Consider the following 17,196-nt stretch of genomic DNA (forward strand, 5'->3'; position numbering starts at 1 on the left):
CGATGACAGTATAATTCTGTACACCTGTGTATTTATGTGTAGACCAATAGCTATAAAAGTTTGAACGGTACACTTTTGGCTTCTTTTTGCCATAACAACAGGTATTAGTCTATTTCTTACACTGGTTGTGCAACTTCTATGAGCAGTAGCGTATTATCGGTTTGATCACTACACGTTTTGTGGGCGTACAATTGTAGCGCCTCAGTTGCACTACTGTGCGCCTATTTCGTTCTAGAAACAGGATTAAATGCACAACAAAAACACTGCCTACGCGACACTAATTCTATGCTTCAAAATAATCGTGTTACGAGTGCATAAATAAAACCGGACTGGAAGCGCTGTTTTATGAAACGCATTATTACCTGTGGAAACGGTAAATTGCTTTTCATTTAGTTATCGATGGCAGCGCGATATGAGATTATTTGCTTTCGCACACTGTTCCTGGAATGGATACCGAAAATAAAGCTAAATTTCGAACTATATCCAGAGTATGGGCGCTTCAATTTATCGTCGTACAAGATACCAATCTAATAATTGTTTCTTCGAACATCCCACCAACAGACCAAAAAGTTCTCCTACATCGTAATTGTTATCTACTGGCCGCCCAGTTCATATAAAAAATTTCAGTCTCCCAATATAACAAAGAAATTAAAATTTCGATTTCAATACAACCGGAAAAGAATGAAATAACCTTTTCATTCTTTTCCAGTTTCATGGAAATTGCAATTTTTTTAATTATTATATTTGGAGCTTGAAATGCTTTGTGTAAATCGCACGGGCTATAAATAACGATGCGATGTAGCGGAACTGTTTGATCTGCTGGCAGAATGTTCGAGAAACAATCATTGCGTTATAATCCTAGATAATTAGAATCAAAGAAGAAGGTTACGGACAAAAATAAATTTATTTTCTGTTTACATCACTGTCTGGCGCTGGCATTTTTCGCTGATGTCAGTTTAGCGGTTTGTGTGTCAGGTCTCACAAGTCTGGATGTCTTGTGCATGTGTCGAATGTTTTATCGTGTTTATATTCATGTTGACGATGGGAAAAAGGAAGCAGGTTGAAAACCATACCAGTACATTGCCATCTCCTGCCAAACAGTAACCAACAGACTTTCGATGCTTAATGCCCACCCCTACAGACGGATTACTGTTTGGTATCACATCAATAAAGAAGCGAACCCTCTTGTATAAATCAGCTTTTCAACTGTAGTTACTTTACCAGTGGGTTAATGTGTTGAATGTTTGACTTAAAGCATGTAAACGAGAAAAAGTTTAAAAACACTTTTAAAATATGTTCAAAGTTTGTTGGAAGTTGCTAAGTGCTTTCATCATAAAACACTGGATAATTATTTTCTGGGTAATTTGCTCTATATTTTAATGAAAAGCTAGTTTTTCACGCGTCTCAATATTTATGACGTCAAATCTTCTGTACTATGTGTCATACAGTGATATACTCGCAATTTTGGAGATACGTTTAGTGGTATATGTGGATACTGTCTGCAAACTGTGTTGCGACCAAAGACGGTAGTAAAGAAATAATGATTTAAATCGTAATGTCTGATGCTGATGCTTGATTGCTTGAACAGCGAAAATTTAATAAGCAATATACCTTTTTTCTTTCATTATTTTGTGTTTGGGGGGAGGGGGGATTCGGGGGGAGAACTTTTGTAACTGTCTGAAATTATGTCCAAAGTTTGCTGCAAATCACTAAGTGCTGTCTTTCTCAAATAGTGGATGAGTAAAATCCGGGTACTTGTACGCCTTGAATGTCGCCACCTCAAGACAAACAGACAGTCTTATTTGTGTTATTGTGTCAAACTTTAACCTCTTGATTGACAGATTATGACAGCATTTTAAATTTTTAAGTTCCGTTAATAATTGCGCGAAATACTCGTATTACGTTTTGAGACTGACGCCTGGAAAGTAGGCACCCCCAAGAGCCTGAATGTCCCACAAGATGCCGCATAGCATAGCGTACACCGTGCAGGGTAACAAGCGACACGTTCAAGAGATCAGTCACAATTTTGTAGCACATACCATGGCTGCTGTGAGGTCGTCCATCGTTTGGGAGCGGTTAGCAGGTATCAACATTGAAAATTCTTCAGTCTTGCGTTCAGTTCGAGCCGACTGTGGCCGACCAATTCACACACCATCCTATCTCCCTTGCAATAAATGTCGGTGCCACCTACATACAACACTGCGAGTCAATGCGGCGTCACCGTAAACTTGCTGCATCATGTGAAACGCATTGGCAGCTTTTTGCCTAATTTCTGGTAGGACTGTTTGTCCGTTGCTCCAACTGCGACATACTCGAGTTCTGACGCGCGCAGGCAAATCACCGCCACTACAACCGTAGTTCTGTTTACATGCCCCCTGCTGGCACGAGAGACCCACTAACAAGCACATTGTGCTATCTATGTTCTCTAGTGCACCACATCGCCGCTATTCGCCCAGTCTCAGAATTTAATGACTGTACTACGAAGATTCCTTGAGTCCCTGAGACACTACGGAGAGGCCAGGAATTTTGGTGTGTTTATGAAGAACCGTATGTCACCACCTCTCCTTCCCCTTGTCTTTCAAACGTTGTTAAAAAAATTTCTACTACCGCAATTTGAAGCAGTTATCTCCGAGTCGACAGCAACCACATAAGCATGTATTAGCGACCTGTAAGGGTAAGTAAAGACCTAATGTTGGATTCAGACTGGTGAACTATCTGGTACGACTGCATTTATTTGTGTAAGCTCACATCACTAGCTGTACATTTGAGATAAATAGCTGTAACAGTGAAATCGTATATACGTTAAGAGTAATAAAGTCAACTACGATTACTGAGTTTGCGAGAGCATGGGACACACAACCTACAAGACGACTCAGTTTAAATCATCTCTTATTGCTTGAATTATTTTCATTTTTAATCCTCGTCGTTGTTGATGAATACGCGCAGAACTATTTGTCTTTTTGCTACAAGAACTTCATGGTCCATCGCCTAGATATTATGATGGACCGTACAATCCAGACACAGTCAATAATATAGCCTTCAATAATGTGATATAAAGTTTTATAACATAAATCACAATTCATATGTACAGTGGGGTTTAAAATTATAACATTTAGTTCGTTCAATATTGATTGGCACTCCCACTATAAGTCCTGAAAAATAGGTGTTTGAAATGCGTTAAAATAGACTATAGTAGTATATACCACCACCAGACGGGTTTGGTGCTTCCCATAGGTGGCGTATTGCAGCAGCACATGTTCCGTTTGCAAGCACGCAAGACATCGATAAGACAACATGGATGCAAATAAGCATGGAAAACGGTGGACAGTGTGGTTTCTCTGGAGGGAAGACGTGACTGCTTCAGACATCCACAAGAGATTAGTGCCGGCCGGGGTGGCTGAGCGGTTCTAGGCGCTACAGTCTGGAACCGCGCGACCACTACGGTCGCAGGTTCGAATCCTGCCTCGGGCATGGATGCCCTTAGGTTAGTTAGGTTTAAGTAGTTCTAAGTTCTAGGGGACTGATGATCTCAGAAGTTAAGTCCCATAGTGCTCAGAGCCATTTTTGAAGAGACTAGTAGCCGTATGTGGGGAAACAGCATCAAGTCGCAGATCCGTGTTTCGTCGGTATCGGAGCTCACAGATGACAGTGATTGTGCTGAAGAATGCAAAACCACTGGTCGTCCAGCAACTGCACGCAGAACAAGCAATGCCCAGCTTGTCAGTGATTTGTAACGGGGCACAGGCGAATCACATTTGATAGACTATAGACGTCAACAGGTCTATCACGGGGAACCATCATTCATGAGGATTGGAAAGTGAAAAAGGTGTTTCCACAGCGGATGCCCCATTGCACGGGAAGAGAACCGTGTGGATATAGGCCAACAGTTGGTGCGACAGTATAGAGGAGATACAGCGGAGTTCTTTGAGAGTTTGGTCACCGTCGATGAGTCATGGTTCTTCGACAAGACTCCAGGAAAGAAACCTCACTCTATTGAGTAGAAGCATAGTGGGAGTTCTCGTCCCAAGAGGTCACGGCCGAAACTATTCGTGTAGAAACAAATAGTAACTGTGGTCTGGGCTCAAGAAGGGCTTCTGCTGGTGTATTGTCTCCCTCCCAATACGACCCTCAACAGTGATCGGTACTGCGGTTCATTGCACAAACTCCGCCAACCCATTCAACAACGCCGCCACAGAAAATGGGGACGTGGCACCCTGCTCCAAGACGACAATGCGCGGCCACACGACAGTCGCCATACCTTCGCCACCATGCGTTAACTAGGGTTCATTGTGCTGCCACATTCTCCATATTCAACAGATCTGGATCGTAGGAACTATGCCCTATTCGACGCAATGAAAGAGGGTCTTGCGGAATGAGAAGTTCACCACCAATGATGAACTTCATACAGTTTTCCACCAGCGGCGCGGGGATACTCCCAAAATGTGGTTTGCAAATACGGAAGCTGCTAGAACGACGGCAACAATGCGTAGACATTGGCAGAAAATACCTGTACTATAACGTGTATTCTTTTGTTCAGAAAACGGTCCCTGTGAACACTAAAATATTTTAGTGCCAACCATTTTTTAATGTCTCAGGTACTGATACCGCTAATGGTTTACGTGGCCTTTTACTACGTAAAAGCTATAAAATCAGTTGAAGAAATTTAAGTAAAAGAAAGTCAGAGATAAGAAGGAATAGAAAATACGAAGAGGTTAGGCAGGCCGTTAAAATAGCAACACTATGTATGCAGCACGTAACAATTATCAGGTGTACTACATACCTGGATATGTAGGGATATGTAAATGATAAATGCTTCAGCGCAACAGCACACAGCAGCTAGAAGTGACGCCATCCACATTCTTTAAATAATGAAACATTAAGCACGTGGTATCTCACTCAGAAACAGATTTTAATTGTTATTTGTGAAGAGATCGTGTTACGCCTCGTGCAAGGAGGATACACATCTACCAGGATTATCGGAATTCGACAATTGGATCCTGGTCTATCGAGACTGCAGCTTATTGCTCCGCGATATTGTTCACATCAATCGGTATCTCGAGACTGTCATGCGAATATAGATTCGATGGATTTAGGATAGCCGTACTCATCAGGTTGTTGGATCTCAATGGCCCCAAGAGAGTAGCGCCTGAGGGGATGAACAAAACGTTCTCTGACCGATGACCACGCTGTCTGGTCTCCTTCCCCAAACCAACCAACCAACCAAAACGTTCTCTCAGTCGTGCAGGTTTATACAGCCACGTCACTAATCTTGAGTCAGAAAATGGGCTTGTTCACAGCAAGAAAAGTGCCCACTCGAACAGAGCAACGACGTCTGGAGCACCACGTACAGCCATTACGGCGACCATTGTTGCTACTTTCCTCGACGTCGTAGCAAAGAGAGGCGCTCCGACAGTGGTGTCCCCAACGGACACACTGTAGGCAGAAGTGGCGCCACATCGTCTTTTTAGACGAGTCTCGTTTCTGTGTGCAGTGATACGATGGACTTATCCATGAGTGGAGGCCCCAAGGAGAACTAACGACAGATTTCATTCTCCATCGTCATACGGTCTCAGCACCTGGCATGATGGTATGGTGTGCCACCGGGTACCCGACACGATCACCTCTAGGTCACATATCCGGTAATTTATCCAGCAGCCGTCACATTTGTGACTTGTTAACGCCAGTGGTTGTGTCCAATTTTCATCGTCCCTTTGCCGTTATGTTCCAATTCAGTGCAGTCCTGCAGATGTAGCTTAGTCTCTGAAGCTCTAGAACCTTTGCTCTCTTTGCAGGGTCACGGTTAGCGGGGACTGAGAAACATTGTCAGATTTGATACAGTTTCAGTTGTATATTACATTTTACACGTCCTATAGCTACTCTTTACCATAGCTATAACTCTAACCTTATGTCAGTAGTTACCTGACATGGGGAGGCCGTAACGTTTGGATCACGCATTTACTTCAGACTTTGTACAGTTTTAAGACTCGATTAGGACAACATAATGTGCAAGTAGTAGGGCGTACTGAGATAATCGCAGAAGTCTCAGGCGTCAGTGATGTGCAAGTGCGTTGCGACCATGAGCACGAGCTGGCAGCGGTCATGGGGTCGCGTTCAAGCTACATAATCGGTGGATCGTTGGATCAAGTCACGATCATCTTTTTTTAGATTTATATTTTTTTAAATACTAGTCTCATTAATTCGTACACAGGTAATATGACGAAATGACACGTGTATTTACATGAACTTTTGTTGAATTTCCACTGTTATTTCGCTGTTTACTAGTTTTTATTATTACAACCAACATTATGTGACCTTTTTTTGTGCACACTGTGACTGACAACGACCGAGAAACTACTTCTCATCAAGATACTATTAAAATACATTCAATTATACATCGCCAATTTTTGGCACCAATATTTAGGGAAATGCGTTACTCATACTTTGCATCCAAATTGACGGAAGAAAGAGATTTTTTTTTTTTTTTTCAAAATGTTAATGAACTCTGTTACTCCTTAGAAACTCTGAAGATTCCTAGTGCATTCGGGACAATTCCATTCATTCGATGTAGTAGATGCCGTTTTAATTTGTTTCCCGTGACTGTATGAATGACCTTGCCGCAGTGGTAACACGGGTTCCCCTATCAGATCACCGAAGTTAAGCGCCGCCGGGCTTGGCTAGCACTTGGATGGGTCACCGTCCGGATATGCCGAGTGCTGTTGGGAAGCGGGGTGCGCTCATCCCTTCTGAGGCCAACTGTGATTTAGAAGTAGCGGCACGGGTCAAGAAAATTGACAACGGCCGGGAGTGCAGTGGCCTGTTCGGACGGTCTTTGTTTCTTTTGTGTCTGTATGAAAAGTATCATCCTGCAGCTCGTAATGTCGAAAGCACACCCTACGATTAATAGTACATTACCCTCGTATTTTGGCATTTTGTAACTGACTGTATTATTGAATAAAATTATTTAAACTTTTATTTATCGATGTTTGACTTGGACTTTCCAAGCCCGCCCCTTCTCCTTGAAAACTTTGTCTGCATATCGAAACGGCCAGATGGAAAGCAGTTCTCAGTACCTTACCTGACTGCGTGTGTAAGGGATTCCGGAAATCACTACAGGCATACATTTTTAGGAGAACTTCATGCATGGGGGGGGCTTACTTGTCGATAGTTATAAATATAATATCTGTTGTGATAATAAATTTAGCAAACAACCAAATAGCATTGGAAATTCAATTAAATTTCATGCAGATACCCGTATCGTTTCATCATATTACCTTTCAAATGTAATGTGTATGAAATAATATGACTAGTGTTGAAAAAAATGTAAATTAAAAAAAAAACATTAGCATAACTCGATCCAGCTATCCACTGATTACAGAAACTTCAACGCTATCCACCTGATCGCCGCCATCTCGTGCCCAGGGTCGTAACACACCGGTACATCAATGACGCGTTAAATTTCTCTTGCGATTTTCTCGAAATCCCTAAACATCACGCCTTACTAACTACACACTATGTTGTCCTAATGACTACTATAAGTGTACAAATTTTGAAGTAAATTCGTGATCCGAACGTCGTGGCCTCCCTTTGTGAGTGTAAGTGTTCAACCTGAGCCAGATGAGACAGAGGCATTTCTTTTTTCTGTGCATTACGTACCGTTGTAGATGTGTGCGTTGGCGAGGATGTGAACACTTAACGATGGAGGTATCAGCACCACATAAATAATGTCACTGAACACCTCACTTTCATTGCGCTTCGCTCCCACTTCACTTATACTCACAGTTGGATAATACTTGATTTTGTACTTTATTTTTACTTAAGGAAGTCCACGGAATCGCCATTCCTCGTGTTCTATCGGCAGTCCGTTGGTGACTTTTTCGGTAGATCGTTAATTACACCACACTTTCCGACAGTTGTGTATATATCGGATGCTAACAGAATGCTTTGTATAATTTGTTAAATAATGCGCAGTGCGAGACAACGTATTCTGGAGTACCTACGAGTCCCAGATGAATACTTTCAAGCGACGACAAATCGGTGTTGATGGAACCAGTATTGTCTCATTTTTAAGAAATTATTTGACAATGCGCTGTCATTCAAATGTTTATTCGAATTCGGTAGCACACAGTTCAAGGAATGGAAGAAATCCGAAAATTGCTAATTTTTAATTACATAAGACAAAAAATATTTTGGTCATTTTTTACCCGCCTGTCTGTCTGTGTGTCCGTCCATCCATTAAGACCCATTTTCTGTAGAACAGGCTGGCATATCAAGATAAAATAATTGTCACTCACTAATGTTTACGATCCCTTGGCGGTGTAAAAATTTGAAGCTGTTAAGTCAATTCAGTCAAAAGATAAGACCATTTATGTCACACATTCTGATACTCGAAAACTCACTCATCGAAACATGTACGAATCTTGAAATTTGGCGATAAGTAAGGTTTCACAGTACAAGTAAAGGAAAAAAATTCTGGAAATAGTTTATTTGCATTTATATAACACGAACAAATATTTTTGTTATTTATTATCCGTCTGTTTGTCCGTCTGTTAAGATGTATTTGGTGTATCAAATTCAAATTTATGTCACATGCTATGATATATTGTCCCTCGGCTGTGTAGAATATTAAAAGCTTGTAAGTCAATACAGTCAAAAGCTATTGCCATCTATGTCACATATGTTGATACTTGAAAACTCACTGACCAAAACTTGTTGCTGAACTTGGGCGTTTGAGATAATCCTTAGTATGTGGTCTAATATCCAACTTAGTTGTAAGTAGCTTATATATATTATTAATAGTTTTATGTTTCTTTATATTGCAGAGATCGAGTCAGCAGAAGCATGCAAGTGGCTTCGTGCTGCGGGATTCCCTCAGTATGCGCAGATGTACGAAGGTCAGTTTCTGCTGCTTCCTTATGTTCTTTTTGCAAGGACCTTTCTCTCAGTGATGCAGCCTCCTCAAAGCAGTGAAGTCTGTTATTCGTGTGCGATAAACTTAATCCACTTTAATGCCTCAACGTAGATGTATATAATGTCATAATTCTCAGGATCATTGCAGCGTAACGTCGCTGACAGTGAAGATATTCGTAATATTCATTCGTAATAATGGTCAGTACAGTCTTGCTACTCAGGTCCACTAGAACTTAGAACTACGTAAACCTAACTAACCTAAGGACGTCACATACATCCATGCCCGAGGCAGGATTCGAACCTGCGACCGTAGCGGTCACGCAGTTCCAGACTGAAGCGCCTAGAACCGCACGGCCACACCAGGCACATTGTAGCACCTTTCCATCTGCGTCTGCCACTCGAGGACTATAATTGACTCCCTGTAACATTCTCTGTTATCCCACACTATTGGTCGGAGTCCAGTAGTAGCATGGCTAAGAATTACCGTCCTATGCTTAGGATGCCATTAACACCACAACACAAACAGATGCGTATGAAGTAGTACTGTGACAGGGAAGCTTAGATTGTTGATGAACAGCGTCGCATTGTCTTTACCACGGATGGCAATAGTCGGCGTGCATGGCGGCGGCATGAGGAGAGGTCCCTTCCCTCCAATGTTTTTGGAGAGACACAACTGTGTTGCTCCTGGCATGTAGGTCTAAGGAGGAATGCCAGACATTTGCCACGCCGGACATTTGCCACACTTGCCCCTTCCCCAGGTAGCGATCCCTCAGATAAGGGACGCCCTTCCTCGTACTACTTCTGACTGCTTTCAAACCGCCGTCTTCAAATCTTGCTCGATACAACCAGTACTTACGGGACCTTCTTCGACATCTTGGCCAGATACACAGCTTCCTTTCCGAAAACGAAATATCTATAACTTTCGGGAAACGAAAGCAATACGGACGATTATGTCAGTATGTAATTAGTTCTGCTAAGTATAAATATAGATCCCTCTGTCTGTACGGTAGCTTACTTTCACGCTTACTGATTGCGATAGAAACAGTCCATAGCCGTGGGAGCCATGGGAGAAAGGAACGATGTAAAGAGAGTGCGAATATGCGCTAATCATTTATTTTTGATCACTGCATTTGTGCCTACTTTAATTACTACAACTGCATGCGCAAAAGACAATAAGGAAAGAAGAAATGGGTATGTGAATGTGTGAAAAGAAAAGCGACATACCCCATATTAATTTACTCTCTAAAATGCGATATCCCTTGCGGCGAAACATTAGTTAATAAAGTGTAGCGGGACTATGTTCAGAACGTGACTGAAAATACGTTCACTAAATAGAGATAATAACATCTATGATTGACATGTCATCTAAAGTCGACGTAAAATTTTAAAATGTTAGAAATAAGGAAACGAAGTAATACAGAATGCTATGCTTGTAGCGTAAGTTGTTGTTCTACATTGTTTAGCTCTGGTATTTACAGGGTCACAGAGAAAGCATCAGCCGGCCGGGGTGGCCGAGTGGTTCTAGACGCTACAGTCTGGAACCGCGCTACCGCTACGGTAGCAGGTTCGAATCCTGCCTCGGGCATGGATGTGTGTGATGTCCTTAGGTTAGTGAGGTTTAAGTAGTTCTAAGTTCTCGGGGACTGATGACCTCAGCCGTTAAGTCCCATAGCGCTCAGAGCCATTTGAACCATGTTTTAGAGAAAGCATCCTAGGTTTTGGAGGGAAAAGCCGTAATTGTAATGATCTGCACTACAACAAAAACAAGAAGCACAACTTAAGGAAAAATAATGTAATGTGTGTTCCAGCTCACAAACGACATTGAAGCAGATAGTTCCTGTGACTTAGTATGGGCAGAGGTTATATTCGACAACCGGAATAAATTAATAGCTGGCTCCTTTTACCGATCCCCGGTCTTAGATGAAGCAGTTGCTGTGCAGTTCAAAGAAAACTTGATTCTCATCACAAATAGGTACCCTACTCATACAATTATAGTTGGCAGTGCCTTCAATCTACCTTAGGTATGGGGACAAAAATACATTTTCAGACCCTATTGTGGATAGAAAACAACTTCGGTAATTGTTCTAAATGCTTTTTTTTAAATTATTTTGGACAATTAGTTCACGAGGCCATTCAAATTGTAAATGGTTACGAAAACACACTTGACCTTTCAGGTCACGACGGATACAGGGATTAGTTAACACACAGTCCTAGTGAGGCTCAATTCCGTAACAACGAAATTCACCAAAGCTAAACGCGAAATATATCTGTTTATAAAAGCAACTAAAAATTCGGTGGACGTCTTTCTAAGACGTCAAACTATGTGAGTGAAGACCATATGTGGCTTAAGTTCAAAGAAACAGTATCAACAGCACTCGAGAGATTCATACCAAATAAATTAATAAGAAACGGAACTGATCTCCCATGGTAGACAAAACACGACAGAAAGCTGCTGCAGGAGCACTGAAAACGGCAAGTATAATTTAGACGAACGCAAAATCTCCAAGATTGGCGAAGTTTTACTGAGGCTCGAAATTTGGTGCGGATTTCAATGCGAGATGCATTTAATAGTTTCCACAACGAAACTCTCTCTAGAAATGTGGCAGAAAATCGAAAGAGATTCTGGTTCTATGTTAAGTAAACCATCGGAAACGCTCAGTAGGCGATGAGGAGGAGGAGAAGGAGAGGAATACAAGGGACCCAAACCTTCGGAGCAGGTAAAATCGTGGCAAATGTCCGGCGTGGCAAATGTCCGCACACCCTGAGGAGTCATCGGGTATGACTTCAGGTCAGGGCTGGTAGTGATTGAGGGAACTCCGATGGCACAACAGTACGTCACGGACATCCTGCGTCTCATATGTTACCTCTCATGCGACGGTACAGAGATGCCATATTTCAACAGGACAACTCTCATCCACACATGGCAGTATGTGTATGGACTGTGTGCGTGTTGTTGAGACACTCCCGTGGCCAGCAAGATCCCCAGATCTGCCGCCAGTAGTATGTGTGGGACAAGCTCGGACGTCAACTTTGTATCAGTCTCAGTACCCAGGATATAATGGATCAGTTACAACAGTTTTCGGCCAGTTTGCCTCATGAGATGATACAGTGGCTTTATAATACCATTCACAATCAAATCAGTGTATGCATGCAGCTCCAATGCGGTGGAACTTCGTAGTTATAAGTGGGATCATAATGCCAGGTTTTTTGTAAATTTGACTCGATTTTCTAAACTAAAATAACGTCACATACTCTCTCAACCAGTGAAGTTTCCTTTCGTTTCCTCCTCTTCTTTTGGGCGATTCGCTTATTTTGTCACGCATCGTATTTTTTAAAAACGTTACATCAGTGATGGCTGTTACTAATAGGTGACACTGATGAGGTTAATACATTTGCTGAAGCAATAGAAAGTACGTACTCAAAAATAACGTTTAGTACGGCTATAGAAGAAGGGAACATGAAAGTCAGTGCCCTAGGTTGTCCAGAAAAGTCATGCGCAAATCATCTATGTATGGTTAATTTAGATAAATTCACGAACTGATGGATGTATGTTCCTCCGAGACACACCTAGCAAGGTGACGCAAGTGGTTAGCACACTGGACTCGCATTCGGGAAGAAGGCGATTTAAATTCGCGTCTTGCCATCCAGATTTAGGTTTTTTGTGATTTCTCGCTAGAGAAAAATGCCAGAATGATTCTTTTGAAAGGGCACGACAGATACTTAGAACTTTTTGTTCCTTAGATCTGTACTGTCTAACTCTGCTCTGGTAGAGAACTGTCCCAGAATTGTTAATATCATATTTGCAGAACTTGTCTGAGTCGATTGTCTCATTGTCGTAGGGGTGGCCTTAAGGGCGACGGGGATTCATTTCGTAGGGTTTCAGGCTCATCCTCTTCGGTTGAAAGACAGCGCTCAAACTTCGTAAGACTGGAAACGAATGTGTCTACTAAACTATCGGTTTACTGGCCGCCAAATAGAATGTCGGGAATTGTTGTCTCTTATAGCCGGCCGCGGTGGTATCGCGGTTCTAGGCGCGCAGTCCGGAACCGCGCGGCTGCTACGGTAGCAGGTTCGAATCCTGCCTCGGGCATGGATGTGTGTGATGTCCTTGGGTTAGTTAGGTTTAAGTAGTTCTAAGTTCTAGGGGACTGATGACCACAGCTGTTAAGTCCCATAGTGCATCAGAGCCATTTGAACCATTTTTTTTTTGTCTCTTATAATTTGAATTTATATTGTTTCCTGTATTCCTCATGTTAGTCGCTTCCAGGAACAGAATCGACTGGTAAACTCTGTCTTCACCTGTATCTGAAGGGGAATGTCTTGAGGTACGGATGGGGGATCGGTAACCACCTTGCTGATGAACAGGCTCAAAAAGATGAGGGAATGAGCTGTAATCCCGCCCGTATTTTAACCAAGCCTGACTGTGCATTGGTACTCGCATTTTAACCAAATCTGACTTCGACGTCTATGAATGATAAGTTATTGAGTATAGTGAATTCGTTCTCTTTAAGCTTCCTGAGCAAAGTGGAACAGTTCTTATGCATTGCGAGATTGCCTCCTCCATAATGTAAACAGCGTAAATTAGTAGCTATGTTCTCCACCATCTTTACTACAGTGCTCGCTACTAGGGCACTATCTGTCGAAATGCCTGAAACTGAGGCTTTTGTAACATTGACGGACAGGGGAAATAATATGGATACCATACACACCTAGTCCCAAGCAAGTAAACGTACTTGGGAAACACCTGTGAATCGAATATTAGACAGCGTGGTTGGCGTTTAACAATAGTTGATTTCCCTTATTTATTTATTTTCTTGCTACTCTCTTCACTCTAATCAGTTTAACAGCTGATTCGATTTAGGAAAGTATTTCCCGCTCTTCAAATTCTGAAGTTACTACTAGAATAATACCTTGCTTGTGTACTATGTAAGTGGGTGTCAATGTCACTAAATTGTGCTTTTCAAATAAATCTGCTCGTCGTAAGTAGTTGGAGGCGAGTGCATGCATTACTTCTGCTTTGATCCTGTTTTCACTGAGAGAGATAGTATTAACAATTTTGCCTTTACTTTCAGCATGACCCAAATGTATTAACTTCCCAACAGACATTGGGAGAATCTTTCTAAAACTATCTATTTTACTTTCAATATAAACAGAGTAAGAGTCACAGACGTTTTGTTTATGTCTCTCGTTTTTAACTGTAGCATAGTTTTCATTAGCTTTGTAGTAATATCAACACTGTCATTTTCCCATCAGACCGTATAGTGTTCCTTTGAATGGAAAAACCATCTTTTACGATACTTGCAAGACTATTTTCTGTGGCAAAGTGTTCGTCATTAACAGGCTGATTGTCCACGTCACTATTTCCGACTACTTGCTGAACTTCAGTACTGACTACATCCTTACAATGACTCTTCAGAGCATAAGGGGCACTGTCAACTTCTATAGTAACTGATACGTGATCAATGTCATTACGCTGCGGTACAGGTGAATCCGCTGCGGTCGTAGGTTCGAATCCTGCCTGGGGCATGGATGCGTGTGATGTCCTTAGGTTAGTTAGGTTTAAGTAGTTCTAAGTTCTAGGGGACTGATGACCTCATTTGCTAAGTCCCATAGTGCTCAGAGCCATTTGAACCATTTGAACAGGTGAATCAATCCTTCTCGGTATAACAAGTTGAAGGCAGCGAGACCGCCGGCGTACACAGCAGAGATCCACGCCTGACGCCGTGTGCCCGCCAGCATCAGAAGCTGCACTCTGTTTAGTGCAGTATATGTTTGGATGGTGTACAAAAATGCAACGTTGAACAAGCTATGGTACCTTATTTCCTGTAGGCCAGAATCCACAGAGTCAAGAAATACAAACTCTACATCTACATCTACGTCGTAACCCGCGAGCCACCTAATAGTGTGTGGCGGAAGACACTTTTGGTACCACTAACTGAACCCCCGTCCCCTGTTCCACTCATGAATTGCGCATGGGAAGAATAACAGTCGGTAAGCCTCTGAATGGGCTCCAGTTTCACACATTTTCTTCTCGTGTTTTCAACGCGAGATGTATGTAGGCGAAAGTAATACGTCGTCCGACTCTTTTCGGAAAATGCTCTCTTGAAATTTCGATAGTATAACTCTCCGTGATGCACACGCCTCTCTTGGAGCGTCTGCCAACGGAATTCGTTGGGCATCTCGACAACGTTTTCGCGCTGACTACACGATCCCGTGACGAAACACGCCACTCTTCATTGAATCTTCTCTATCTCTTCTATCAGTCCTATCTAGTAAGGATCTCATATTGATGAACGATACTCAAGAATCGATCAAACAAACGCATTATAAGGCACTTCCTGCGTCGATGAGCAATATTTCCTTAAGATTCTTCTTATGAATCCCAGTCTGGCATCTACCATTAGTTTTACGTGGCCGTTCCTACATATTTTACGACAGATACTGTTTCTAGCAGTTTCTCATCAATAGTGTATTTGTACTGTAGTGGCTTTCGTTTCCTATGTATTCTCAGTACGCTACATTTACTTTCGTTGAGGGTCGATTGCCAGAGCATGCGCCATTCATCTGTCCTCCGAGGTCATTTTAAACATCGATACTGTTTTATGGCGTTACCAATTTGTTATAGACAGCCGAATCATCTGCGATCGGTGTCAAAGAGCACCCGACACTTTCTACTAGGCCAGTTACAGACACTGAAAACAGTAACGTCCCTATCACACTTCCTTGGGGTACTCTGGAAATTACCTTTACTTCTAATGATCTTTCCTTCGTGGGGGCTTCAGTTATATCGAATGTTTTGAAATAAATTTCCAAATTTGACTGTTAATTGTTCATTTATTGTACTCAATCATGATTTCGGCTTTGTAGCCATTCTCAAATGCACGACGAACTGGAAATTAAGAAAGCATACATATCATACAGCGTAGGGCATAGATACAAGCAGTTATTTCGTATTTGCAAACATTACTTACATGTTAAAATATGTCTGTTCTGTCTGTGACACGTCATCATCGAAAATACGAAAAAAAATGGTTCAAATGACTCTGAGCACTATGGGACTTAACATCTCAGGTCATCAGTCCCCTAGAACTTATTTCTCTGCCTCGTGATGACTGAGTGTTGTGTGATGTCCTTAGGTTAGTTAGGTTTAAGTAGTTCTAAGTTCTAGGGGACTGATGACCACAGATGTTAAGTCCCATAGTGCTCAGAGCCATTTGAACCATTTTGAACCCCTAGGACTTAGAATTACTTAAACCTAACTAACCTAAGGACATCACACACATCCATGCCCGAGGCAGGATTCGAACCTGCGACCGTAGCAACCCCGCGGTTCCGGACTGTGAAGTGCCTAGAACCGCTCGGCCACCGCGGCCGGCTGTCGTATTACAGGATACGAGTAAATATCCAAGATATAAAATCTAGCTGACTTTGTGCACCATGAGAAACCATTAACGTACGGTATGGCGTATTTAGCAACTAATATATCCCTGTGGCCTACATCATCGCTTCTGTTCATCAACTGACATTGACATACGACTGACATATGACAGACATATTTTAACATGCAAGTAATGTTTGAAAATACGTAATAACCGCTTGTTTGTACGATCAACACTATATGATATGTATACTTTATTAATTTGCAATTCATCATGCACCTGAGAATGGCTACAAAGCCGAAATCACGATTGTGTACTATAAATGAACAATTAACAGTCAAATGGTGGCAATTTCTTAAAAAAGTTACATTTGTCGATTTTTTCCGTTAAAAGCGACGTGTTGAAAAATGGTTCAAATGGCTCTGAGCACTATGGGACTTAACTTCTGAGGTCATCAGTCCCCTAGAACTACTTAAACCCAACTAACCTAAGGACGTTTCACACATCCATGCCCGAGGCAGGATTCGAACCTGCGACCGTAGCGGTCACGCGGTTCCAAACTGAAGCGCTTAGAACCGCACGGCCACACCGGCCGGCCGAGGTGTTGAGATCTGTCTTAGAGTCCAGTAGCAAATCCGATACTCGATAAGCTGTTTTTTTTCCCTAAACAGCACTGCGGGATGGTGTCAGATGCCCTCCTGATGTCAAGGAAATCGTGGTAGTCAAGGTGACAAGCCGTTACTCGTGGTTTATCAAAGAGAACGACTGTAAAATGATTATCAGCTTCCCAAACGCCGTACAGCGCCACAACATTTACATAAACACTGAAATACTAGTACCCTACCACAATATGTGTACTATTGCACTTGATCTCCCGCGGCAGTTATCGGAAATACGCTGTGACGTTAAA

General features: G+C 42.2%; 1 protein-coding gene across 1 annotated transcript in view; it reads left to right on the top strand.

Moving 5' to 3' along the window:
- LOC124556288 (stAR-related lipid transfer protein 13) overlaps positions 1-17,196 on the top strand; it is a 667,281-nt gene that overhangs the window by 420,032 nt on the left and 230,053 nt on the right. Inside the window, exon 7 of the mRNA XM_047130265.1 lies at positions 8,820-8,891. Coding sequence (XP_046986221.1) covers positions 8,820-8,891 — 72 coding nt within the window. The remainder of the gene's footprint in view (positions 1-8,819; positions 8,892-17,196) is intronic.

The sequence above is a fragment of the Schistocerca americana genome, chromosome X (genome assembly GCF_021461395.2).
Source record: "Schistocerca americana isolate TAMUIC-IGC-003095 chromosome X, iqSchAmer2.1, whole genome shotgun sequence".
Lineage (NCBI taxonomy): Eukaryota > Metazoa > Arthropoda > Insecta > Orthoptera > Acrididae > Schistocerca > Schistocerca americana.